This window comes from Rutilus rutilus (assembly GCF_951802725.1).
Source record: "Rutilus rutilus genome assembly, chromosome: 20".
Classification (NCBI taxonomy): domain Eukaryota; kingdom Metazoa; phylum Chordata; class Actinopteri; order Cypriniformes; family Leuciscidae; genus Rutilus; species Rutilus rutilus.
This window is the reverse complement of record NC_140225.1, coordinates 16680350-16700786: the sequence shown is the minus strand read 5'-3', so window position 1 is coordinate 16700786 and position 20437 is coordinate 16680350. Positions and strand designations below refer to the sequence as shown.

Sequence of the window (20437 nt, the reverse complement as noted above, 5' to 3'; positions counted from 1 at the left end):
TCTATTAAACCCGAAAGCAACCTCGGCTCCAGTTGTTTCCTCATGCAATGAATTAAATCTAAATTCAGAGCTGAGCATTTCGACTGTCAATATTCTCTATTATTATATGTGAACTGAAAGTACAGGACAGGTCACTGGAACGTATGAACAGCTATACTCTAATTGTGTCATGACGAAACATTGGGAAAACTAACAACTATGATGCCCTAGAACAACAACAGCATTTTGAGTAGTTTAATGACTATAAATGACAAGAACTGTCAATAAAAAATCTGTTTGTATTCATCCGTGTAATGATTTACAGCCACAATCGCACTGATCCTTGAGTGGCAAGGTTCTTGTAGATTTGGAACAGTGATGTTGGCAGTATTTTATTACATAGACAGGATATATCTGGGAATATTTCACAACAGCTGTCACTGCCTCACATCCAAATATAAAAATGCATGGGGCTGATGTATTATTTAGCTAAGATGGAATTTGGAATATCAGCAAAAAAAGAATTCTTAAAATATCTTTATGCCAAAATAAAAAACTGAGGATTGAAGGAAGCCTCGTCCTGAGGAAATACAATAATCAAAGAATGAAACAGACAAAGTTTTCAGTCCCCAACAGTGAAGTGGTCTCCTGACACATGCAGGGTTGTTTATAATCATGACATGAGACACAAAAATAACAAGAGAATGCTGGGAGGACACTGCAGATGGTAAATTACAATATGTATGAGATACAGTTTCTCAAAAGCACATGGCTTTTCAGTCTTCAGTGTTCTTGAGAGCCAAGCAGGGTTCATTTCGACTTGTCCACAATCCTTTGCACACAGACATCAGCAATATAAGCTTGGAAATAAGGGAAAAGAAAGAAGACGCGTTCTGTGCCTTAAAGACTAGGAGTTGTTTCTCCCTGTACCGAACAATTTTTTAATTAATCATAACTAACATTTCTTTTTCTTGCAGGCTTGACATTCGTATGCTTTTGAGACTATCACTTTTCTAACAGTTTAGTGGAAGTTGGAGGCTAGACGGCTGTCTAAATATAATGACCTGAGTAACAAGCTGAAGTAATCAAAAAAACAAAACAAAAAGTTGCTTTGCCAGCAGGTTAGTGGAACACAAGAGACCTTATTCCCAAGTGATAGTGTTCATAGAGGACGAGAAGTTGTCCGACTCAGCTGACATTGATTAGGTTAATTATTATTAGTATTATTATTAATAATACATGGTATACTTGACTCTGATTGGTCAAAAGCATCATCCAGGTAATGGTCAGTTGGCCATTATAGCAAAATAAAACCTGTCGAAACTCAGAAAGTGTATTGGCCTAATTTTAAACAAATTTTAATAGTAACATATTTTTTTATACTGATATATGGTCGAGGGGCAGCAGAAGGAGGAAATAAATGACATCAGTTTGTTCAGTCTAAAACTTCAGGCTATTAAAAACAGAAAAAAGCTGCATGTGCTCTTTTCTTCCATATTAGCTCATTTAACTGAATGACATTATGAAATGATCCTTAATGGGCTCTGATGGACAAAAACACCACTTTTATGTAATGATATAATGAAGCTAATTGTTCTATAAATATATATAAAAAGGGTAATTTAAAAACCACATGCTTTAATGCAAATCACTTAAATGTTTTGTATAATGCGGTGTGCAAATGTACCTTTTAAAGGTCAGCATTATAACTTTTATTCATATTCATGTGTTATTTTAAGCTATCAATCTTCTGTGTTTGTTGTCTTGTGTTTTTTAAGGGTAAAACATAACACTGCAAAGCCAAAGATGGTCTAAAATGTAAGATAACAGGATGCATTAAATCCCTTCTTGATTTAATTAGTCTGACAGAAATTGTAATTGGAAAAAAAAAAACATTTATAAAATGTGAGTCAGTTCGACATTCTGTGCATTTCTAAATAAGTTCCCCTCGCGTGGGAATAGGCTGGACACTGTGTGGGAGCCAGCGGAAACGGAGCCTGGTCATCGGAGAGTCGTCAGGGTTCTCAAACTCAGAAAAGCCCAGATGGTTGAGGATGGTATAGATGCCAGCTCTAGCTGCCACCTGCAAACCAGCAAAACTCATGAATGCATTTCAAACATTAAAAGGAGTAATAAATTATGCTATAGGTTCTTCATTGGGATCGATGGTTCCATGAAGTACCTTCAACATCCATTGAACCTTTCCATTGCACAAAACGAGCAAGCTTTACACAAGTAATTTTCATAAGTCTCGTAGCTGTTCACTTGTTCTTAAAGGGATAGTTCACTTTGAAATTAATTTTTGATATGTTTTAGCTTACCTCAAGGGCATCCAAGATGTAGGTGTCTTTGTTTCCGCAGTAGTTTCAATTTTGATATTTTTAGGTCAAACCGTTCTTGTCTGTCAGTCATATAATGCAGGTCGATGGTCACTGTCTCAAAACACAAGCACAGAGTCCAAATTAAAAGATGTATTTTGTAGTTTGTGTGAGAAAACGAACAGTATTTATATCGTTGTTATCTCTTGAACACAGCACACGTCCAAATGATCTGACGGCGCGGGCGGGTATAGATATATACATAGATGTCGCCTTGGCTACAGTTTTGTTCCAATGAACTGCAGTAGCCAAGGCGACATCTATTTATATATCTATACCCGCCCGCGCCGTCAGATCATTTGGACGTGTGCTGTGTTCAAGAGATAACAACGATATAAATACTGTTCGTTTTCTCACACAAACCGCTCGTTTCATGTCTTAGGCCATCAATGTGTACTTACGATGGGGAATTGTTTAATTTGGACGATGGGGAATTGTTTTAATTTGGACTCTGTGCTTGTGTTTTGAGACAGTGACCATCGACCTGCATTATATGACTGACAGACAAGAACGGTTTGACCTAAAAATATCAAAATTGAAACTACTGCGGAAAAAAGACACCTACATCTTGGATGCCCTTGAGGTAAGCTAAAACATACCAAAATTTTATTTCAAAGTGAACTATCCCTTTAAAGGATGGCAGGATGATGGTAAAACACTTCTGAGGCCTTGACAGAACGCTTAATTTACTTCACAAATAAGAAAACACATATAGTGCTGCACCAGCTGAATCTACCTTAAGAACATAGGATTTTTTCTGTGTAAATCTGAGGAAAGCTTGTTCAGAGGGCAAATAAGGTGATGATAACCTCTTGTGTAACTCAAGCTCAACTATATCTGTTAGAGCAGGGTTCGTCAAACTGCCGTCTAGAAACCAGCAAGTTGCTAGGTCTGTGAAGAAAGAAAGCAAGCGAGTCTGGCTTCACCTGGTACATCCACTGGCTGAAGGATCGCCTCCAGGAGTCTTTCTTCTCCAGGTGGAGGTAGCAGTTAAACAGGATGAGATAAATGTAGCGCTCGAGGTACTGTAGGCTCCTTAACCGCAACCACTGAGCATCAGCCTCCGATTTAGCCATCTTAATCTGAGGAGGGAGAAATGTCTATTGTTATTTCTCTAGTTGCCCTCTTATTTGTGACAAAATCCTTATGGCATGACATAGTTTATCAATGAAGATTATCAGTTCAGTTATAATCTTCATTATCTGTTCACTTTGGTAAGTTTGTTTTGTGGGTGTTTATAAAAGATCTACACAAACAGGGCCTAAACAAGTGATCACACCAGTGTTTAAAATGAGGTGCATATTGCTGGATTGACTGATATCCATATTCAACAACTTCTGCTCTAGAAACTTAGTTCCTTAGTAATCTATTGAATATAATCTCATGTAGACATTTCCACTAGACTCATTTAAAATAGATTATAACAAACAGTCTCAACCATTTTCAAATTAGATAATTTACAAAAAATAAGGTTGGATATGTAAATGATTCACCCAGCAGAGAATTTATAAACTTTTTTCACCTTTTCCATATTTTATTAGCAGAGAAAGTAAGGGAGATGACAGGAAAGGACAGGAGAAGAGGAGAGAACAGGATTGGGGATTTGAGTCACCTGCATGAGCGTCAAGGGACATCATTTGACTAAGTAATTTAAATCAAGTCACTTTTGACCTGCCAGGCCATGTCTGAGACCAGTTGGAATATGTTTAAAGCCAAGTATCTTTCACAGTTGGTATAGTTTTCACTTCACCCTTTTCTTTTGACTTTAATATTCTACAATGGGTTCCAAAAGTCTGAGACCACTAGTAAAAAAATAAATAAATCAGTTTCATTACAAATAAATGATTACTGATTAATTAAAAATGTACGTGAATATAAATCCACAGGTTAAAGTTTAAAAAAAAGCCCAGACTTTCAGCATGAGGTCTTTAGATTTTTGGAACTGACTTTATATCAAGAGGACAAAAACAGGTGCAAATTAACAAGCAATTCACACAATTTCACAGAATTAATCAAGAATTTCAGATGATGCATATCATTTAGAATAAGGCAGCGGTGCCTCTTAACTAGCCTGTACATAAAATCTCTATAACAGGCCTTGCAGAAATGCGGTTCATGCAATGTACAGTTGTCACATAACTGTCATTATGTAGGTGATCCAAATGAGTTGCATCAGTACATCAGGCCGTATCTGCAGGGTTTTTCAAAGCAGTCTTTTTGAAAGCTCACTGCTTATTTACGTCACTGTTTTCAAGGCCTGAGTAATTCAGCCTCAAATTAAACACATTCAGTGTGCTTTCGCCTAATGCATACTTTCAGAGGCACTGCAATGGGCATTAATAATCTCTTTGGCTCTTTGAGTGCATCAGTAAAAATGAGAAAATTGTACCTCTATGAATTTTTCAAGGCTACTATATGTTAGCCACAAAGACACGAACTATGGAAGCAATCTATTATTCAACATGACATCTATTATTCACTTATTAACTACCTTTTTTACAGTCGACTTTTCATGTTGAAGATTATGCAAGCAAACACATAAAAAATAGTCCCATGAACCACACAGTAGATACAATAAAAATATGATATATAAATATAATATTAATTTATATATATATATAAGGTACAGTATAATATATATAAATATTAATCAATTTACCTGTCTGTAAGTGGATATGATGATTTCCCGTAAATGGAAATGCATTGGTGTCATTGTCTCACTAACAACATCTAGAGCAGCATCCACTTCTCTCTTCACACAATGGCCATCAGGTAACACCCTTACCACCTGCATCACCACCTGAACACATACACGTGGGTCAAACTTCATCATATAAATATATATCTACTGTATCATATCATTCAATTTGCATTTACAGATCACAGGTGGGTTTAAGTTTATTAATTATTCATTTAAAATGTTCAAATATTACAAAATGTTTGTTTTAAGGTTGGCAGTGGCAGCTGTTTAAAGATACATGACCTGAAATTGTACCTCAAACTCTCCTTTGGTGTACTTGGCGTCTGGAACACTTACAATCTCATCTTCTTCACACTCAGGAAAGCCCTGCAGGAAACAGGGTGAGGTTTATGAAACTGATTTGAGCTCAGTTCAGACATTTTTCATTCATCTAATCAGTGGAGGTGATGTGAGGTGAGGTGAATACCCTGGAGGTGAATACTTGAACTCTCGCTTCCTCTCTCCACTTCAAAAGCCGATAGCAGAAAATGACTTACATTAATGTGCCACAGGGTGAGAGTGGCAATGACCATAGCTGCAGTAGTTCGGTCTTTCCCATCATGGCAGTTGAAGATGAAAGCGCAGGTAGGGTCTTCAGCCAGACTACACTTCATGGCCTCCAACAACTGGTCAAAATCCTGAGAAAGAGCAACAGCATTTCAACTAAAGTGTCAGATCTATACCTTGCTTTATAGTGTATTGTCTTACCTCTTCTTTAGGTGCACAGCAGTCAGACAGGGGAATCCGGTGGTAGCTGAGACCTGGATGAATGCTCTTCTGATGGACGAAGAGCTCCTCTATGGTGTGACAACTCCTAAACATCCTCATCTGTTTATCCTGCTCTGTAATCACCTCCAGCCACTTCTCACACCTCAGGACATCCTGCTTCAGTACCAGCTCCATTTCCTGTAGAGACGGCCATTTACCATTGTTAAAACTTCTCAGGTTCTTAGATCACAGCAACAAATCTTGTAGGTGAAAATAAAAAAAAAAACATATCACAATATCACATTTCAGACAAAGCTATTGTACATGTAAACAAAGAAAAAATATTTAACAAGACAGTATGTGGACCAAATATTTAATTACTTGGCCTAAAATAAGACTGTCAATGAGCCACAATGTGTACTTACAGTACGTACTTGCCTAATTTTTAATAGGGAGTATCTTCTCAAATGAAACCCCAATCATTTTGCACACGAAAGTGTTCAATGTTAATAAGGGATAATAACACTTTTTTTAATTGATTGAGTGACTCACCTGACACCTACTCATGTAAATGCTTACACCAGTAGGTAGCAACAAGTATCCTTTTGTGTGTCATCACTTTTGATTTAGATTTAAAATGTTGGGGTCAGTAAGACTTTATTTTGAAAGAATTTAATACTTTTATTAAGCAAGTATGAATTAAGTAGATCAAAAGTGACAGTAAAGAAATTCATAATGATTTCTATTTCAAACTTTTTATTCAATAAAAAAATATGAAAAACAAATTAAGCAGCATAACTGTTTTCAACATTGATCATAATAAATGTTGCTTGAGCACCAAATCAGCATATTAGAATGATTTCTGAAGGATCATGTGACACTGAAGACTGGAGTAATGATGCTGAAAAATACAGCTTTGCCATAACAGGAATACATTACATTTTAAAATATATTAAAACAGAAAATAATTATTTAAATAGTAATAATACTTCACAACAAAATGACTGTTTTTATTGTATTCTTGATCAAATAAATGCAGCCTTGCTGAGCATAAGAAACTTATTTTAAAAACATTTAAAAAATCTTACCAACCCCAACAGTACAGTTGAACAGTAGTGTATATCTATGGGCCTAACATGTTACAAATCTTTTTGGTGAACCGATTCAAGTCACTTGGATGAATCAGAATCCCCACCACTATAAATGACACACATGATTTGTTGTTGCAAGCTTTAGCAGGTTTAGCCCCTGTAAACTGCACATTGTATTGAACTGTAAATTGTACTGTGTTGTATTTCATTGTACTGTGTTGTATTACCTACAACAACTTTGTCCAGTCCAGTCATATAAAGCCTATCCTCTTTAATTCCATTTAATAATACATACTACTACTACTACTACAGATCTTCCCTGAGCAGAAACGCACCTGGAGCTGCCGCGGATGTTGAACACAGACGGGAATAGGCTGTTCCAGACAGTCTGGCTCTCGTGGGGTGAACATTAGTCCATTTGCCTCCAGCGCAAGCTCCTCCTGCAGATTCAGCCAGAGAATTGTGGAGTGCCCTCGCCTCTGGTCTGTCAGGTAGGACATCACAACAGCAAGAGCCTGAAATGGGCACAAATAAGCTTTGATTATTGTACAGGCAGATGCCATTTAGAAGACTGAGCAGCTGAAATGAGCTTCAGAAAGGATTTACCTCAGAGTTTGGCTGGCCCATTCCATACAGGGCCATTTTTGAAACACGTCTGAAATTGGCCACTTTCATCTCCTTGGCTGTACTGAGCAGATCCGTTGCTAAAAATTCACTGGACACCTTTTAAAAAAAAAGTTATTATGTGCATAAGTGCATGCCTATGTTTTAGGAGAATCTGCTGTGCTACAGGAGAAGGAGGTCACAGTTCACATCTGATAAGACCCGGGCTAGAAAATCTCATGATAATGAGATTCAGTCTTGGCTTTTAGAAAGACTGACATATCAGATCAACTCAAGCAAGAAAAAAACTATAACATTATGCAAGTGAACAAACTCTAGTATAACTATGAACATTTTATCTGTTATAATATTTAATCTATGTAATCACCACAGACACAGAACATTCCCCTAACATTAGTGTATGGTTCCCCTTCGGTTTTAGGGAAACCACTTCCTAACATTCTAGGAACTTTATTTTTTAAGGTTTAGGCTTTCTGTAACCATAAACTAATGTTCTGGGAACCAAAAATTGTCCATTGTGTTTGCGGTTGAGCCCTTACCAGAACTCGAATCCCATTGGTTATAAGGTTTGCTGGTGCTGAGAGTTCTGAGCTGTCCATGCTGGCCAGAAGTCTGTAGATCCAAGCGTTCATACACATCCACTGACTGAAGCTCTGGGGAAACGCCTGTGGATACTACAGAGATGGAAAAAGACAGCTGATAATGCAGAGATTATTCAAATTATGGCATATTCTGGCAGACATTACTGCTTTTAAATATGCTATGTCGAATTTAGTTAGCAATACCTGATCATGAAGATACGCATTGAACACTAGTAGGTACACATAGCGCTCGAGACTCTGCAGTGTTCTTTGCAGGAAATAGCCTTTTGTGCTGCTTCCCTGAAAAAAAAAAGTGTGAATGACACAAATATGTGACCTTCATTTAACACTTTCACTTTTACATTAAAGCAGTTAAACAAAACAGACACATTAATGTTTTAGTCGAGACTCACTTGAAACTGGAAGTTTTTTCCAATGCCTTCCAGCTTTAGTTTGTTTTCATACACAGCATCTTGTATGTTATGCATCTCTGAACACATAGCAATAGCATCATCAACCTATGGTGTATACATAAAAAAGCACTTAATATGATTTACATAAAAACATTCATTAAATCCTAAAGTGGTATGTTTTGTAAGAAGTAAAAGGCTTGGTTTCTGTTTACTTCTATTACTTTTGCAAATGAATACACCCTTGAAAGCAATTTGACCACTTCATGAACCATGAGTTATACAAACATCATTAATACGCTCTAACCTCATCAAGGACTTGTTGACCTTTAGGTAGGCGACTGATTAGCAACTGAATCACTTGGAAATCCAATTTGTGTTCACTCTTCTGTATTTCCTGCCTGTAAAAGAAATGCAGACTAAGTAGAACTTAAACAGAGAAATTACTTTAAAACAATTTAATTACAGAAAAGTATTATTAGCTCATAAGTAATGCTCTTCTTAGGTAAACAGTAAAACGGCACTAACAGTTTACTATAGGTACCTGGGGCTCTTTGATGCCCCCTGCAGGTGATGTAAGACTAAGGCTCCCAGAATTAAGCCAAGATTGGTGCGTCCCACCCCCACCTGGCAGCTGAAGAGCAGTGCAGGCAGAGGTCTGGAGCTGTCCCGCATCACAGAGAGGTTTGGGGTCTCCTGGAGGGCACAAAGGTGGGTGAAGAACATTGGCCAAACTAAAATACAAGTGAATAGCATAAAACTATGTCATTCATACCACAAATACATAACATGTGACCCTGGACCACAAAACCAGTCACATGGGTACATTTTCTGAAATTGAGATTTATACAGCATATGAAAGCTGAATAAATAAGCTTTCCATTGATGTATGGTTTGTTAGGATAGGGTAATAGGTCAATATTAGGTCAGTATTTGGCCGAGATACAACTATTATAAAATCTGGAATCTGGGGGTGCAAAAAATCAAAACATTGAGAAAATCGCCTTTTAAGTTGTCCATTTATGTTCGCGATTGTGCTGCATTCACTCACAAAAATAAATGTTTTATATATTTACGGTAGGAAATGAAAAAAAAAAATCTTCATGGATCATGATCTTTACTTAATATCCTAATGTTTTTTGGCATAAAAGAAAGATAGATCATTTTGACCCGTACAATGTATTGTTGGCTATATTGCCACAAAAAAAGCTGTGCTACTTGTGACTGGTTTTGTGGTCCAGGGTCACATATATTGTATTTGTGATATGAATGACATAGTTTTATATTTCACAGACAGGGCTAAGATTAAACCAGAATTAGGCCTTAGTTGTATTAATACATTTAAGTAGCTTTTATAAACGTGCCTTAGAAAAAAAACCTTACTGGAATCCATCTTGAGACAAAACAATGGAACTGTCATGGTTTAAGATATGTCATTGCAAGTTGCTTTCAGTTAAAACAGCTCAAACATGCATTTTAGTCAGGTACTGGGTTTAGGCCTTGTCTGTGAAACCGGGCAAATAAGTTTCAATTCTGTATACATTTCTGTAACCTCAAAAGAGAATACATATTAATTCTTGGCTGTGTCAGTCCAACTCTGATAAAAGGAACATAAAATTAAGATGGAAAAATCTTGCCATTTCCTGGTCATGAGCGGATACCTGAAGACATTTTTCATGGTGTTAAGTTAACATTTATAACTTTTGTCAGCGTTTATATAGTTTTCAAAGATTGATGATTGGTGACAGTGAAATATAAATAAAGTTTGCTGGCTAGTGCTGGGTTCTTGGGATGAATTATTGGTTCAGTGACACAAATCATCAGATATAAATAAACCAGAGCTCACATGGAGTTATTTTAAACTTAGAAAGAAGAGGGAGAAAAAGGATATATAATATTAATAGAGGTCTTACCCTGAGTATATTAACAAAGGAATCAAACGTCTCCTCCAGCGGTGCCCCTTCCATGGGAAGCGGTAATCTGTAATATCTAAATTCATAAAAATGTATAATCAAACAATATATAGAATAAAAAAAATCTAAAGGTAAGATTCATTTTTATTCATATATCAGCATACATTTTGCCAAGTTTTTATTTAATTTACAACGGATTACTTTTATTTATTTTTTATATGAATATCTTATTAAAAGTGTCTTGGAAAGTTTTTCCCATACCATCATTGTTTATTTTTTATACTTTTCAAAAGCCTTTTGTGTACAGTATTGTTCAAAGGTTTGCAGTCAATAAGATAATTTATTTCAAATAAATGTTGTTCATCTGAACTTTCTATGCATCAGTGAATCCTGAAATCAAATGTATTATGATTTTCACAAAATCGTAACCGTAACCGTAACAATGTCTGCTGAAAATTCAGCTTTACCATCACAGGTATAAATTACATTTTAAATATATTAAAATAATATTTCACAAAATTATTATTTTTTTATCAAATAAACACAGCCTGGGTGAGCATCAGAGACTTCTTTAGAAAACAATTAAAATCTTAGCGACCCCAAACCTTTAAAAGTTTGAACACATTTATTATGTAATAAAATATGAGGAGATACCTGTGTAACAGTTGACTGAAAAGTGGTCTCTTGTAGACCTCCTCAGTGACATGAATGTCCTCCTCTGACATAATCTGAACATGCTGAGGTTCATCTTTAAAATGCTCGATGTCATTATAGACATAGAACATGTTTTCACTCAGCTTGGCAAAGTCACACAACTGGAGAAAATATCAGAGAATTAAAAACTGACATGGAACAGACACTATGACACATTTCACCATAAAAGGATGGCAATCAATCCTCCTCACACAACTAGTTCTGCTCTATAACTGACCTCTTTTCGGATGGAGAGCTCTATTTGCTCTGCACTGAGCTCTCTGTCCAGGTCATGCAGGTTCTCGTGGAGGTTTTCTCTTCTTCTGGGAGTGTACGGAATAAAGTCTCCATCTGAGCGGAAGAACACCACTGGCTCCTCCCTCACGCAGATGAAAATCACCTCCTGTTCACATATTTTGCGAGATAAACAGCAATTCATCTGAGATCGTTATTTGAAGGTCTATTTGCTGAACATATGGTAGTCAAGTTTGGGAGTCGGGACAGAACAAAATCATAATTTTATAGGGGAATACAGACATTTGATGTAGGTTTATGCTACTTAATAGCTAACAAATATAATGGTTCTTACAGCAAAAAAACCGTTGGGACCCTAAAGTGTACTGTATCCGTGCCACATTGCCTTACATCCAGAGGTGGACAGTAAAAAAGTACATTTACTTGAGTACTGTACTTAAGTACGCTTTTTGAGTATCTGTACTTTACTTGAGTATTATTTTTTTCTGGAAACTTTTTACTTTAAGTTCACTACATTTGAAAGACAAATATCGTACTTTTTACTCCACTACATTTCTGTCATGGTCCTTGAGTAGAAAGTAGTAGCCTAATGTCAGTCAGGGGATGATTTTGGTTGCAGGGGCTGCATTTTGGTTGGAAATGAAATTCGGGTTGACGTCAGAACCCGGCTGATGTTGGTTTCTGACATCAAACCGATTTTCATTTTCAACCACATTACAACATTGGAGATTAACGTCAATCTGACGTTGGATTCTGACATCAACCTGCTTTTCATTTTCAACGTTGGGTTTGGTCTTATAAATGCGAATTTTGCCAGTGTTTTGGAGCACACTAGCTTATAGATAACAGTAAGGCTAACATATTCATACTAAAAGCCCCAAAACTTTAAATAGTGCACTATTTGAGGGAATAGCCATTTGGGTGTCGAAACCATTGTAGACGTCATTGAGTGCACTTATTCAATCTCACATTCAATCCCACTACTGGAACTGTGTTCTAGAAATAAATTTGATATTGATATGAGGGTAGGTAGGCAGGCATAGATTCAGAGGCATAAGGTATGTATTACATACAACAATAATAAAACAATGCATTGACATTTACTTCTTACTTTTGATACTTAAGTACTTTTAAAAACGAGTAGGCTACTTCTGTACTTTTACTTAAGTAAAAATCGGTCTTTACAACTTTTACTTGTAACGGAGTAATATTTGACCAGTAGTATCTGTACTTTCACTCAAGTAAGGAAGTTGTGTACTTTGTCCACCTCTGCTTACATCCTACTCATAAGACCTCTCACTGACCTCACAGCCGTCAATCTGCAGTCTCTGGAGGACCTGTTTGAAACCATTCAGGCTAGGTTGGCCCATTCCAAAAAGGGGGTAGTTTCCCTTGACCTTGCGGAAGTTGGGGGCCCCGTGGCTTTTTGTAGTATTTAAGACATCAGCTCTATTGTATACATCCTGTATCATAAAAAACTCCCCCTGGAAAACATAAAAGCAAGTCATAAAACATATTTCATCGTAAACGACAAGGAATTTCCATGCACTGATCTACATCTCCTGGTCATTACTGCATTGTGGCTTGAGGCTTTTCAAACAATAAGCACTAAATATTTCATTTAAATCTCAAAAAGACAAACCTACCAACACTAGGTAGTGCTCAGGCAGCAGGTCAGATATCCTTCCCATCGAGTAGTTGGAAGATTGGATCTTGTCATGAATCTGAAACTCTTCCCTGCAGTTATTTCTGTATAGAGACAAAACTCAACGTTTTTGAAATGGCATACAACTGATAATACATCTTGGTCTTATCCTTTAATTTAAGGGGAAGTTGTTGAGGACATCCACAACTGTTTTCACTCAAAGAGTAACACACAGGTGTGACATTTTGTGCATAAGTAGGCACTTACGGTCAGTTTTAAAAAGCATCACGTTGCACTTGTCACTTACGTGATGACAACGGGGGCCACCTTGTTTGTGATGATGGACTTAGCCTTGCTGTTGCGAATGTTCACCGACTGTAGTGAGCGCCTGTGCTCGGCCATGCTGTTCCCTTGGTGATCAGCCTGGTGTGTAGGTGCAAGCGGAGCAGCCTGGGAAGTTGCACTGGCGCTCGTACCCATAATCTGCACAGAGCTGAAATGAGGATTTATACTGTGACTAATATAAAGTAAACAGGCAGACATGTTAGTCATTTTACATGGGGTTATTTCTAACATTGGCACATTTTAGATTCCAGATGCACTTTGTGCAGTGAGACCATAACGATCCAATGCCCACAACAAAAAACACTAATAAAACACATTATTGAAGCTTTATAATCTCTTTGAATATGTTCCACACACCTAAAAGTAAGTCAGACTATTAAATTGCATGCGCACAGCATCTCTGTCATGTTATTTGATTGTTAAATGAATGGCTTACGGTCTCACAGCTGTGCCGCGTGTGTTCACATCCTTCGGTTTTTGCATCTTATTTTTCAGCAAGGGTTCGGGTCTCTCTTTAAGTGTAAATCCCGCAAAACAAACTCAGTTTCCTGCTGCTATCAGAATATCAGCATAAACTTTTGTTTCAAAACAAACCACCACTGAAGTTTTGCTAGAGTCTTTTCTTCTCTTTCTCGCTCAGTGCCTCTCTGGTTCTCTTCTCACAGTGACAGGATAACAGTTCCAACCCTTTTGGGGGCCACAGAGAAATACAGTACATCTGGCAACCAGACGACAGTGTGGGCGGCTCCAGACATTCACAGGGACAGCCCATTCAAAGGCCATGACGGAGACATTACAGAAAGCCAAAAGTGAGAAGAGAGTGCCAGATCAAACATGTCTGATGCCTTTGCATCTACTGAAATCAATTGAACGTGTTTGATGTCAGTCATGAAGCAAAACGAATCTCCTCCATGGATTTCAGCGATAATGCAGTTAATTAAACAAATCCTGTTTCCCCCCCCCCTACTCCTTCATAAGATCAAGTTTGTGCCAGAGAGATATCACTGGGAAATGTATGATAGTTCTGTGAATGTCATTAGGACATTCCTGCTTAATGTTTATATAACTGGCTGGTCTATTGAATGTTTGGGATACTGAGTCGCTGGCACCAAGAGCAGGGCTTGATTTAAATTCCAGTTGTGCCCGAGTATCACGGTCACAGAACAAAAAACAACAACAACAAAAAAAATCTCTAAATATGGATGGGAAAGGCCCCGGGATGAATTTGTACAAGGCTGCACAGATCAGTGCAGATATTCAGTGAGTGGGAGTGACTAGTGACTGGCACATCCTCATTCACGCTGAGAAATGAGGAGCTTGAAAACGACAACATTTGTTCATTTAAGCTTTCAATCCACATCACATTCTGAATTTGAAAATACTGAAACAATGCAGGTACAAACATTAAAGGGATAGTTCACCCAAAAATGAAAATTGTTATCATTTACTCACCCTCAACTCAAGTTGTTCCAAAACTGTATGAATTTATTTCTTCAGCTTTACACAAACGAAGATGTTTTGAAGAATACCAGTAACCAAACATTTGATGGGCCCCACTGACTGTCTGGTTACCAAATACCAGAATTCTTTAAAATATCTTCTTTTGAGTTTGGCATAAGAAAGAACTTCATACAGTTTTGGAACAACTTGAGGGTAAGTAAATGATGACAGAATTTTCATTTTTGGGTGAACTCGCCCTTTAAGAGGCTGTGTAATAATTAGACACTGTAACAATAAAAGGTTTTATAATCCAGGCGAGTCAAGGGACGCGCTAATATAAAAAACAATATATTCTCTGAACCAATGCTTAGTAACCTTCGATAATAACAATAACAATCTTTCATTTAATTAGGCTACCTAAGTGTTAACATCGTATATTTTTCAATTCACTACCTTTACAAAGTATTGCCACTACAGCGAGAGATTAGTTTGTTTAGGCCTACTGATATATTTAAGCTTCTTTTTTTTTTTTTTTTTTTTTTTTGTGGCAACTGTTTTTAGCCCGAAATAAAATAAACTATAGAAAATGTGGAAATAAAGAATATTTAGGTATTTTATTTGTTCACTTTTTCTGCATGTTACATCGATACGCCAGTAGACGGCGAGAAGTGACAAGGTGAGTCATGCATGGAATCATTCACTCAACCGATTCGTTCAAAACACCGATTCATTCAGGCACGCCAATATTCTTCTTCTGTGGCTTTGTTTGCAATTATTGTCGTTGTTCGTTTCGGAGGATATAGTATATATACCAATATAGTGTCTAAAATGTTTATTCAACTGTAAAAACAATGTCCCACTCACTAGATATTTTTGTTGAACAATGTTCTGAGAGTTTATTCGACTCAAAAATACATCATTATACACTTAACAGAGCAACTGTCCAGAAGCCAACACAAGGTAATAGGGAAAGTAAAAATATCATAAAAAGTTTCCTCACCTGGCTACCCGTTTTCTCAGACACCTGTCAGTATTTGACAGAGACAATTAGCCTAAATGAAGAAGACCAAGTCCATGTCACACTCATCTTGAGTCCTGTCAATTAATGCCCCTCACAGGTCCAAATACATGCAGTCATAGAAGTGATTCCAGCAGAGCGAGTCTCAACATCTTACAGCAGTGCGGATGAATAACTCAGGGGGAGGAAAGAATGGCCACCTCCTTCAGCCGCCTCTTTCACTGGCAATAAACGTTATGGGAGAGGAGGATGGTGGGTGGATTCTCATCTTTTCACCAGTCAGCACAGCTCCATCTCCCAGCAACGGTGCTGCACACATGCCTGAAATGCAGAAAAGCCTGAGGTTTGGGGGACTTAGTGTAATACTGATAAACATAATCAGTACAATTTCAACAAAATTCAGGATTAGCCAAACTTGGGGTTTTTTTTGTAAACAGTGTTGCCTATGTATTCAGTATGTAAATTAAGAAGTGCACAAAGTTTGCAGGAAAAGCATCTAGCCAAGTTCTTATTTTCCTGACTGACACTAATGTCTTTCATTGGATTGAAAACAGCCTCTGCTTAAACTGCTGGTGTGGAGTGGACACATTGTGTTGCCACGAGTTTCCAAGCAACCAAGCTCTCTTCACATGAGGCATTCATGTAAGGGCTTCTAGCTAGAGACAAGAAAAAAAACGTTGAAAACTCCCTTTAGTGTAAACAGTTTAGCACTTACAAAGCTATTCGTAAAAAGCCATGAAGATATGGTGATAATGACAATTACTGTGGTTATTATACTTAGAAAACATTCCCACTCACGACTAACTTAGAGAGGACCAGAATCTTTTTTCTTTCTTTTCTCGATTTTGAGACAGTCCACTTACCCCAGTACTCCATCTAGTGGCAAACATACTATTTCAAACCCAATAGAAAGTTAAAATTACATTCACGCATTTGGGAGAGAAGACAGACAGTTGATATCAAGGAACTTTTATTGATTTTGCTGTAACAGTGTCCACTGGCATTGGCATTTCATTAAAATTCAACCGAACAGGGTCTCAAAGAAGAAAGAAAATACAGAAAGAAAATTTCCGCCACATTAGATTAAACACTTCCATCCAAAATCCCCTTATACAGAGCTAAATGCATTCCTGATAGTTTCTGAGAGCTGGGAAAATTAAGCAATGATAAAAAAAAAAGAAAAAAAAAGATTCTTAAATTCCATATTGCAGAGTTGAAACAAGCTGTGATCTGACAACTCAAATATATTACAGAAAGACAGTATAACATACGTTTTCTTTACTGTAAATCATTACTTGAATGTGACTTTTACAAAACTCTTATGATTTAAACCGTAAAAACTGCATTGAATTGTAAAGGATTTCAGCAGTATTGAATACATGATAGAAAGTTTAACTGCGACTGATCAAAGTGGAACCTAAACTACATTTCTTTTTTTAACCAATCCGTTACTATTACAAACATTACACTGCTGTATGTGCAAATATTCCCTTCTCTGTAAGAAAGTAAATGGTAACAAACATGTTTCCAAAAATATAAATGTTTTCTAGTAAAACATAGCAATATCTTGATCGTATCTTCAACTTGAAAGTTGGAAAGAAATTAAACAAAGGAACTGATCCTGTTTTAAGGTATGAAAGAGAACTGTATTTGACACAGTTGCTCAGCTTAGTAAAGTAAGGCATGGATACAGAGGCTAAGCACAAAAGATCACCGTGAGAGAGAGAAAAAAAACTAAACATTGTGCTTCAGAGAATGACTGGAGCACAGAAAGAGACAATTAAAGTCAGGAGAATAAGTCTTATCCTCTTTAAGTCACTTTGTTTGGATAATCTCTTTGCTTAATTCTCTTTCAATATTAATCAAACCTTCTTGTCCCCACCCCCCACCCCCAAAAAAACCCCATAGATTAAATGATGTGACATGTGAACTAAAGACCAAGAAGCAGACCAAAAGAACATGCATAGAAGAGCATTGGAAAGATTCAATTCAAGTTTTTCAAGATGTTTGATCTGAATCAAAATATGAATGTCTGGTCACTACAAAACTATCCATCTTTTGAAGAATCGTTCACATTGTGTGGCTGTGAGACAGACAATAGTAAAATGACCAAAACAACACTTCAGTGCTTTCCTACCTTTGATTTGATTATCAAGGTTTGTAGTAATCGGAAAGTGACAGCAGATGTCACAGCTGATATTAATGTTAAATATTCACCGTGCGATTTCTCCCATTAAAGGAGCCATAAGATGATGTGTACTTGTTAGGTACATAAAGCAGGTGCTTCCTGAGACCAGCTCTCTTTTTGTCGTCATTTCATAAAGTATATTAAACCCTTCATCCAGTCCAACAGTACTGGGTATTGTCTACCTTTTACCAGAGGATGTTACAACAGAGCTGATGCAAAGGTAAGTACAAACCATACTGTTAGCAGGACAAATCTAAACGGAAACATTCTCTCTGAAATAAAGTAACAGTTTGGTCTTTCAAAATTGTGATCAGATGTTATTTACCTTAAGGAAATTTGAAGAATTTGCTCATGCTCGTTTCGGGGTAGTTCTAAATAAGATTCGAAAATCTGTATACATTTGTTTGGGATTATAATCATGTAAAAATGAAATGAGTGATTAAGGACTGTGGTTTCAATGTTTTTGTACAATTCTATAAAACTATAGTTTTGAGCTGAAAAAAAGTTAAATGTTTTAACATTTTTTAATTAAAATTGTGATGATAATCCTGCTGTCCCTTTCAAATTAAAATGGTAACTGTAACCAGTAACTTTTTTTGGATGGAAAACAAAAATATATTACATTTGGTAGGACATGAACATGCAGATAACTGCATTTTCTGACTTGACTGCAAATCAGTTTACATGTGAACAAAGTAGACTGCATTAAGGGTATCAACTGGAACAGTGTACTCTGAACTATCAGCAGTGAATCTCTGATGGCTGATTTGTTTATGAGTCTATTACAGTAAATTGGTAATATATCCGGGCACTTACAATAAAGAATTTTTCCTTTGCTCTGTGACTTAAGCAAGCACAGCTGATGGCAGCCCTGAAACCTAAACAAAAAGAGCTCATCAGGCTAACAGGTTAACTTTCAGGGCTCCACTGGGCAAACTTAAGTCATTTATCCCCATGATTATGCAGCACCCAGCAGCTAGAGAGAGCTAAAGGTGAGGGCTCACAACATTGGTTTCTACAAGCCAAGCCACTGGCACACAGGTACCAGGTAATTAATCGTTCTTCACGTTGGTTCCTCTTCTTTAGATGTCCATCTCAAACTGAGCATCTTCAGCTGCAACACAAAAGAAAAAACTCATGTGCATCATGCATGACCACAAGTATAAATGAAAAGAGAAGGGTGTGAGTTAACACCATAGTCTAAACCTCCAACCAGATACATTACTGTTTGTGTATATATTACATGAGCGAGCACAAAGCAGGGTGGTTCCAGTGAAAACAGTTCCAGTTCGGTCGGTTTAAAGACAAACCTTGCGCTGGTTTGGCATCATGGTTGTTGATGTTGTTAGCTTCATTCCTCTTGAGTTCATTGAGGATGTTCTTGCCCGTCACTCCTGGGATAACCGGCAGGTGTGCTGGTGGGGTCTGGGCGATGGGCGAGTTGCGCCGGTCTAATAGGAACTTACGATCATAGATTATTCGGGTTCCTGCATTGTCACAACAAACATACCGTTATAATCAAGTTTTATTGCATAACTACCAGCCTTGCACAACAATCCTAAAGAAATATGACATCTTTCCTTTTGCGTTACTCAGAAGTAAGCAAGTAATATAGGAATGAAAACATGAAGGTGAATAAATGATGATCATATCCCTGAAAAGGGTGAGATAGACAATAATATGACACACTGTCGTGCATTTGAAATCACAAAGATGATTAATATGACTAATTTAGTATGAATGGTCACGAAAAATAAGAATATAGTCCTTAACTCAATGCAAATCAGATGCACAACAATATTTTTTTTTATCAAAAGCAATCAAGATCACACTTGGTAGGATGTATACTGCTCTCTGAATGAATTTAGTGGAATGCATTTCTTTGTTCTGTCCTTTTCTGTCCATCAGTCAATGCGGACCAATCAGGTTGATCAGAGCGAAGCACAGGCGGCGCTGTTTTTGTTTTGAACTACATGTCTGTGTCTCAAAAGCCCAGTCAGTTGCCTTCCTAGGCAACATCTTTGGCCATCGCCGATTTAAAAGCCTTAACATTTTGAGCATTCCCAGACTGTCTACATGCAAAATAACTAAACTTTCCTACAAGCCCCAAAATTGCTATCTAAGCAGCAGGCAGAGCAGAACGTTTTGAGTCACAGCCTTTTATGTGGTTACTGCTTCCTGGCCAACACAGGCCACCCTCTAACATTAGACTGTCTCCATGTAAACAACAAGCAAACGGCTGCAGATATCAGCCGGGACATAAAGTACACGTCTCAGGCGGGTTATTACCTCCAGGGGTGGTGGAGAATAAAGTGCCTCCAGGAGTGGTGCAATAGTCGTGAGGTAGCTGCGTTGAGTCGTTGATCAGCACCGTCCTGGTCGGGATGGTCCTGCTCTCACTAAACTGACGACTGGACGACATTGCACTT

The 20437-nt window shown here is 37.3% G+C and overlaps 2 protein-coding genes across 4 annotated transcripts; both read right to left on the bottom strand.

Annotated features, from left to right (window-relative positions):
• Positions 1–220: 220 nt before the first annotated feature.
• Positions 221–16647, bottom strand: pald1b (phosphatase domain containing paladin 1b). Of its 3 annotated transcripts, none has more exons than XM_084392254.1 (20): positions 15803–16647; positions 13325–13510; positions 13019–13121; positions 12677–12856; positions 11356–11520; positions 11079–11239; positions 10425–10500; positions 9056–9207; positions 8819–8912; positions 8515–8619; positions 8306–8401; positions 8060–8194; positions 7503–7619; positions 7232–7411; positions 5806–6003; positions 5595–5735; positions 5353–5424; positions 5017–5157; positions 3284–3439; positions 221–2062 (listed from the first exon to the last, which is right to left on the bottom strand). In XM_084392254.1, exons 2-20 carry the CDS (start codon positions 13495–13497, stop codon positions 1913–1915), a joined length of 2595 nt encoding a protein of 864 aa, XP_084248380.1. In that variant the 5' UTR covers positions 13498–13510; positions 15803–16647; the 3' UTR covers positions 221–1912. The 3 variants fall into 3 exon arrangements, with proteins under 3 accessions (XP_084248380.1, XP_084248379.1, XP_084248381.1); XM_084392253.1 differs by lacking the exon at positions 15803–16647 and adding an exon at positions 13799–14055; XM_084392255.1 differs by lacking the exon at positions 15803–16647 and adding an exon at positions 13799–14055 and having other exon boundaries at positions 13325–13500.
• Positions 16648–16773: 126 nt separating this feature from the next.
• Positions 16774–20432, bottom strand: eif4ebp2 (eukaryotic translation initiation factor 4E binding protein 2). Its single transcript, XM_084392258.1, has 3 exons — positions 20298–20432; positions 19319–19495; positions 16774–19122 (listed from the first exon to the last, which is right to left on the bottom strand). Exons 1-3 carry the CDS (start codon positions 20428–20430, stop codon positions 19091–19093), a joined length of 342 nt encoding a protein of 113 aa, XP_084248384.1. The 5' UTR covers positions 20431–20432; the 3' UTR covers positions 16774–19090.
• Positions 20433–20437: the final 5 nt, after the last annotated feature.

Bases quoted from the DNA above. Each gene is read 5' to 3' on its own strand.
- pald1b (XM_084392253.1), bottom strand. From the start codon at position 13,845: ATGCAAAAACCGAAGGATGTGAACACACGCGGCACAGCTGTGAGACC. The intron at 13,122-13,324 runs GTAAGTGACAAG...GTCTCTATACAG, and splicing joins GTGGCCCCCGTTGTCATCAC to AAATAACTGCAGGGAAGAGT. The intron at 12,857-13,018 runs GTAGGTTTGTCT...TATGTTTTCCAG, and splicing joins CTGAGCACTACCTAGTGTTG to GGGGAGTTTTTTATGATACA.
- eif4ebp2 (XM_084392258.1), bottom strand. From the start codon at position 20,430: ATGTCGTCCAGTCGTCAGTTTAGTGAGAGCAGGACCATCCCGACCAGG. The intron at 19,496-20,297 runs GTAATAACCCGC...GTGACAATGCAG, and splicing joins ATTCTCCACCACCCCTGGAG to GAACCCGAATAATCTATGAT. The intron at 19,123-19,318 runs GTTTGTCTTTAA...TTTGTGTTGCAG, and splicing joins TGATGCCAAACCAGCGCAAG to CTGAAGATGCTCAGTTTGAG.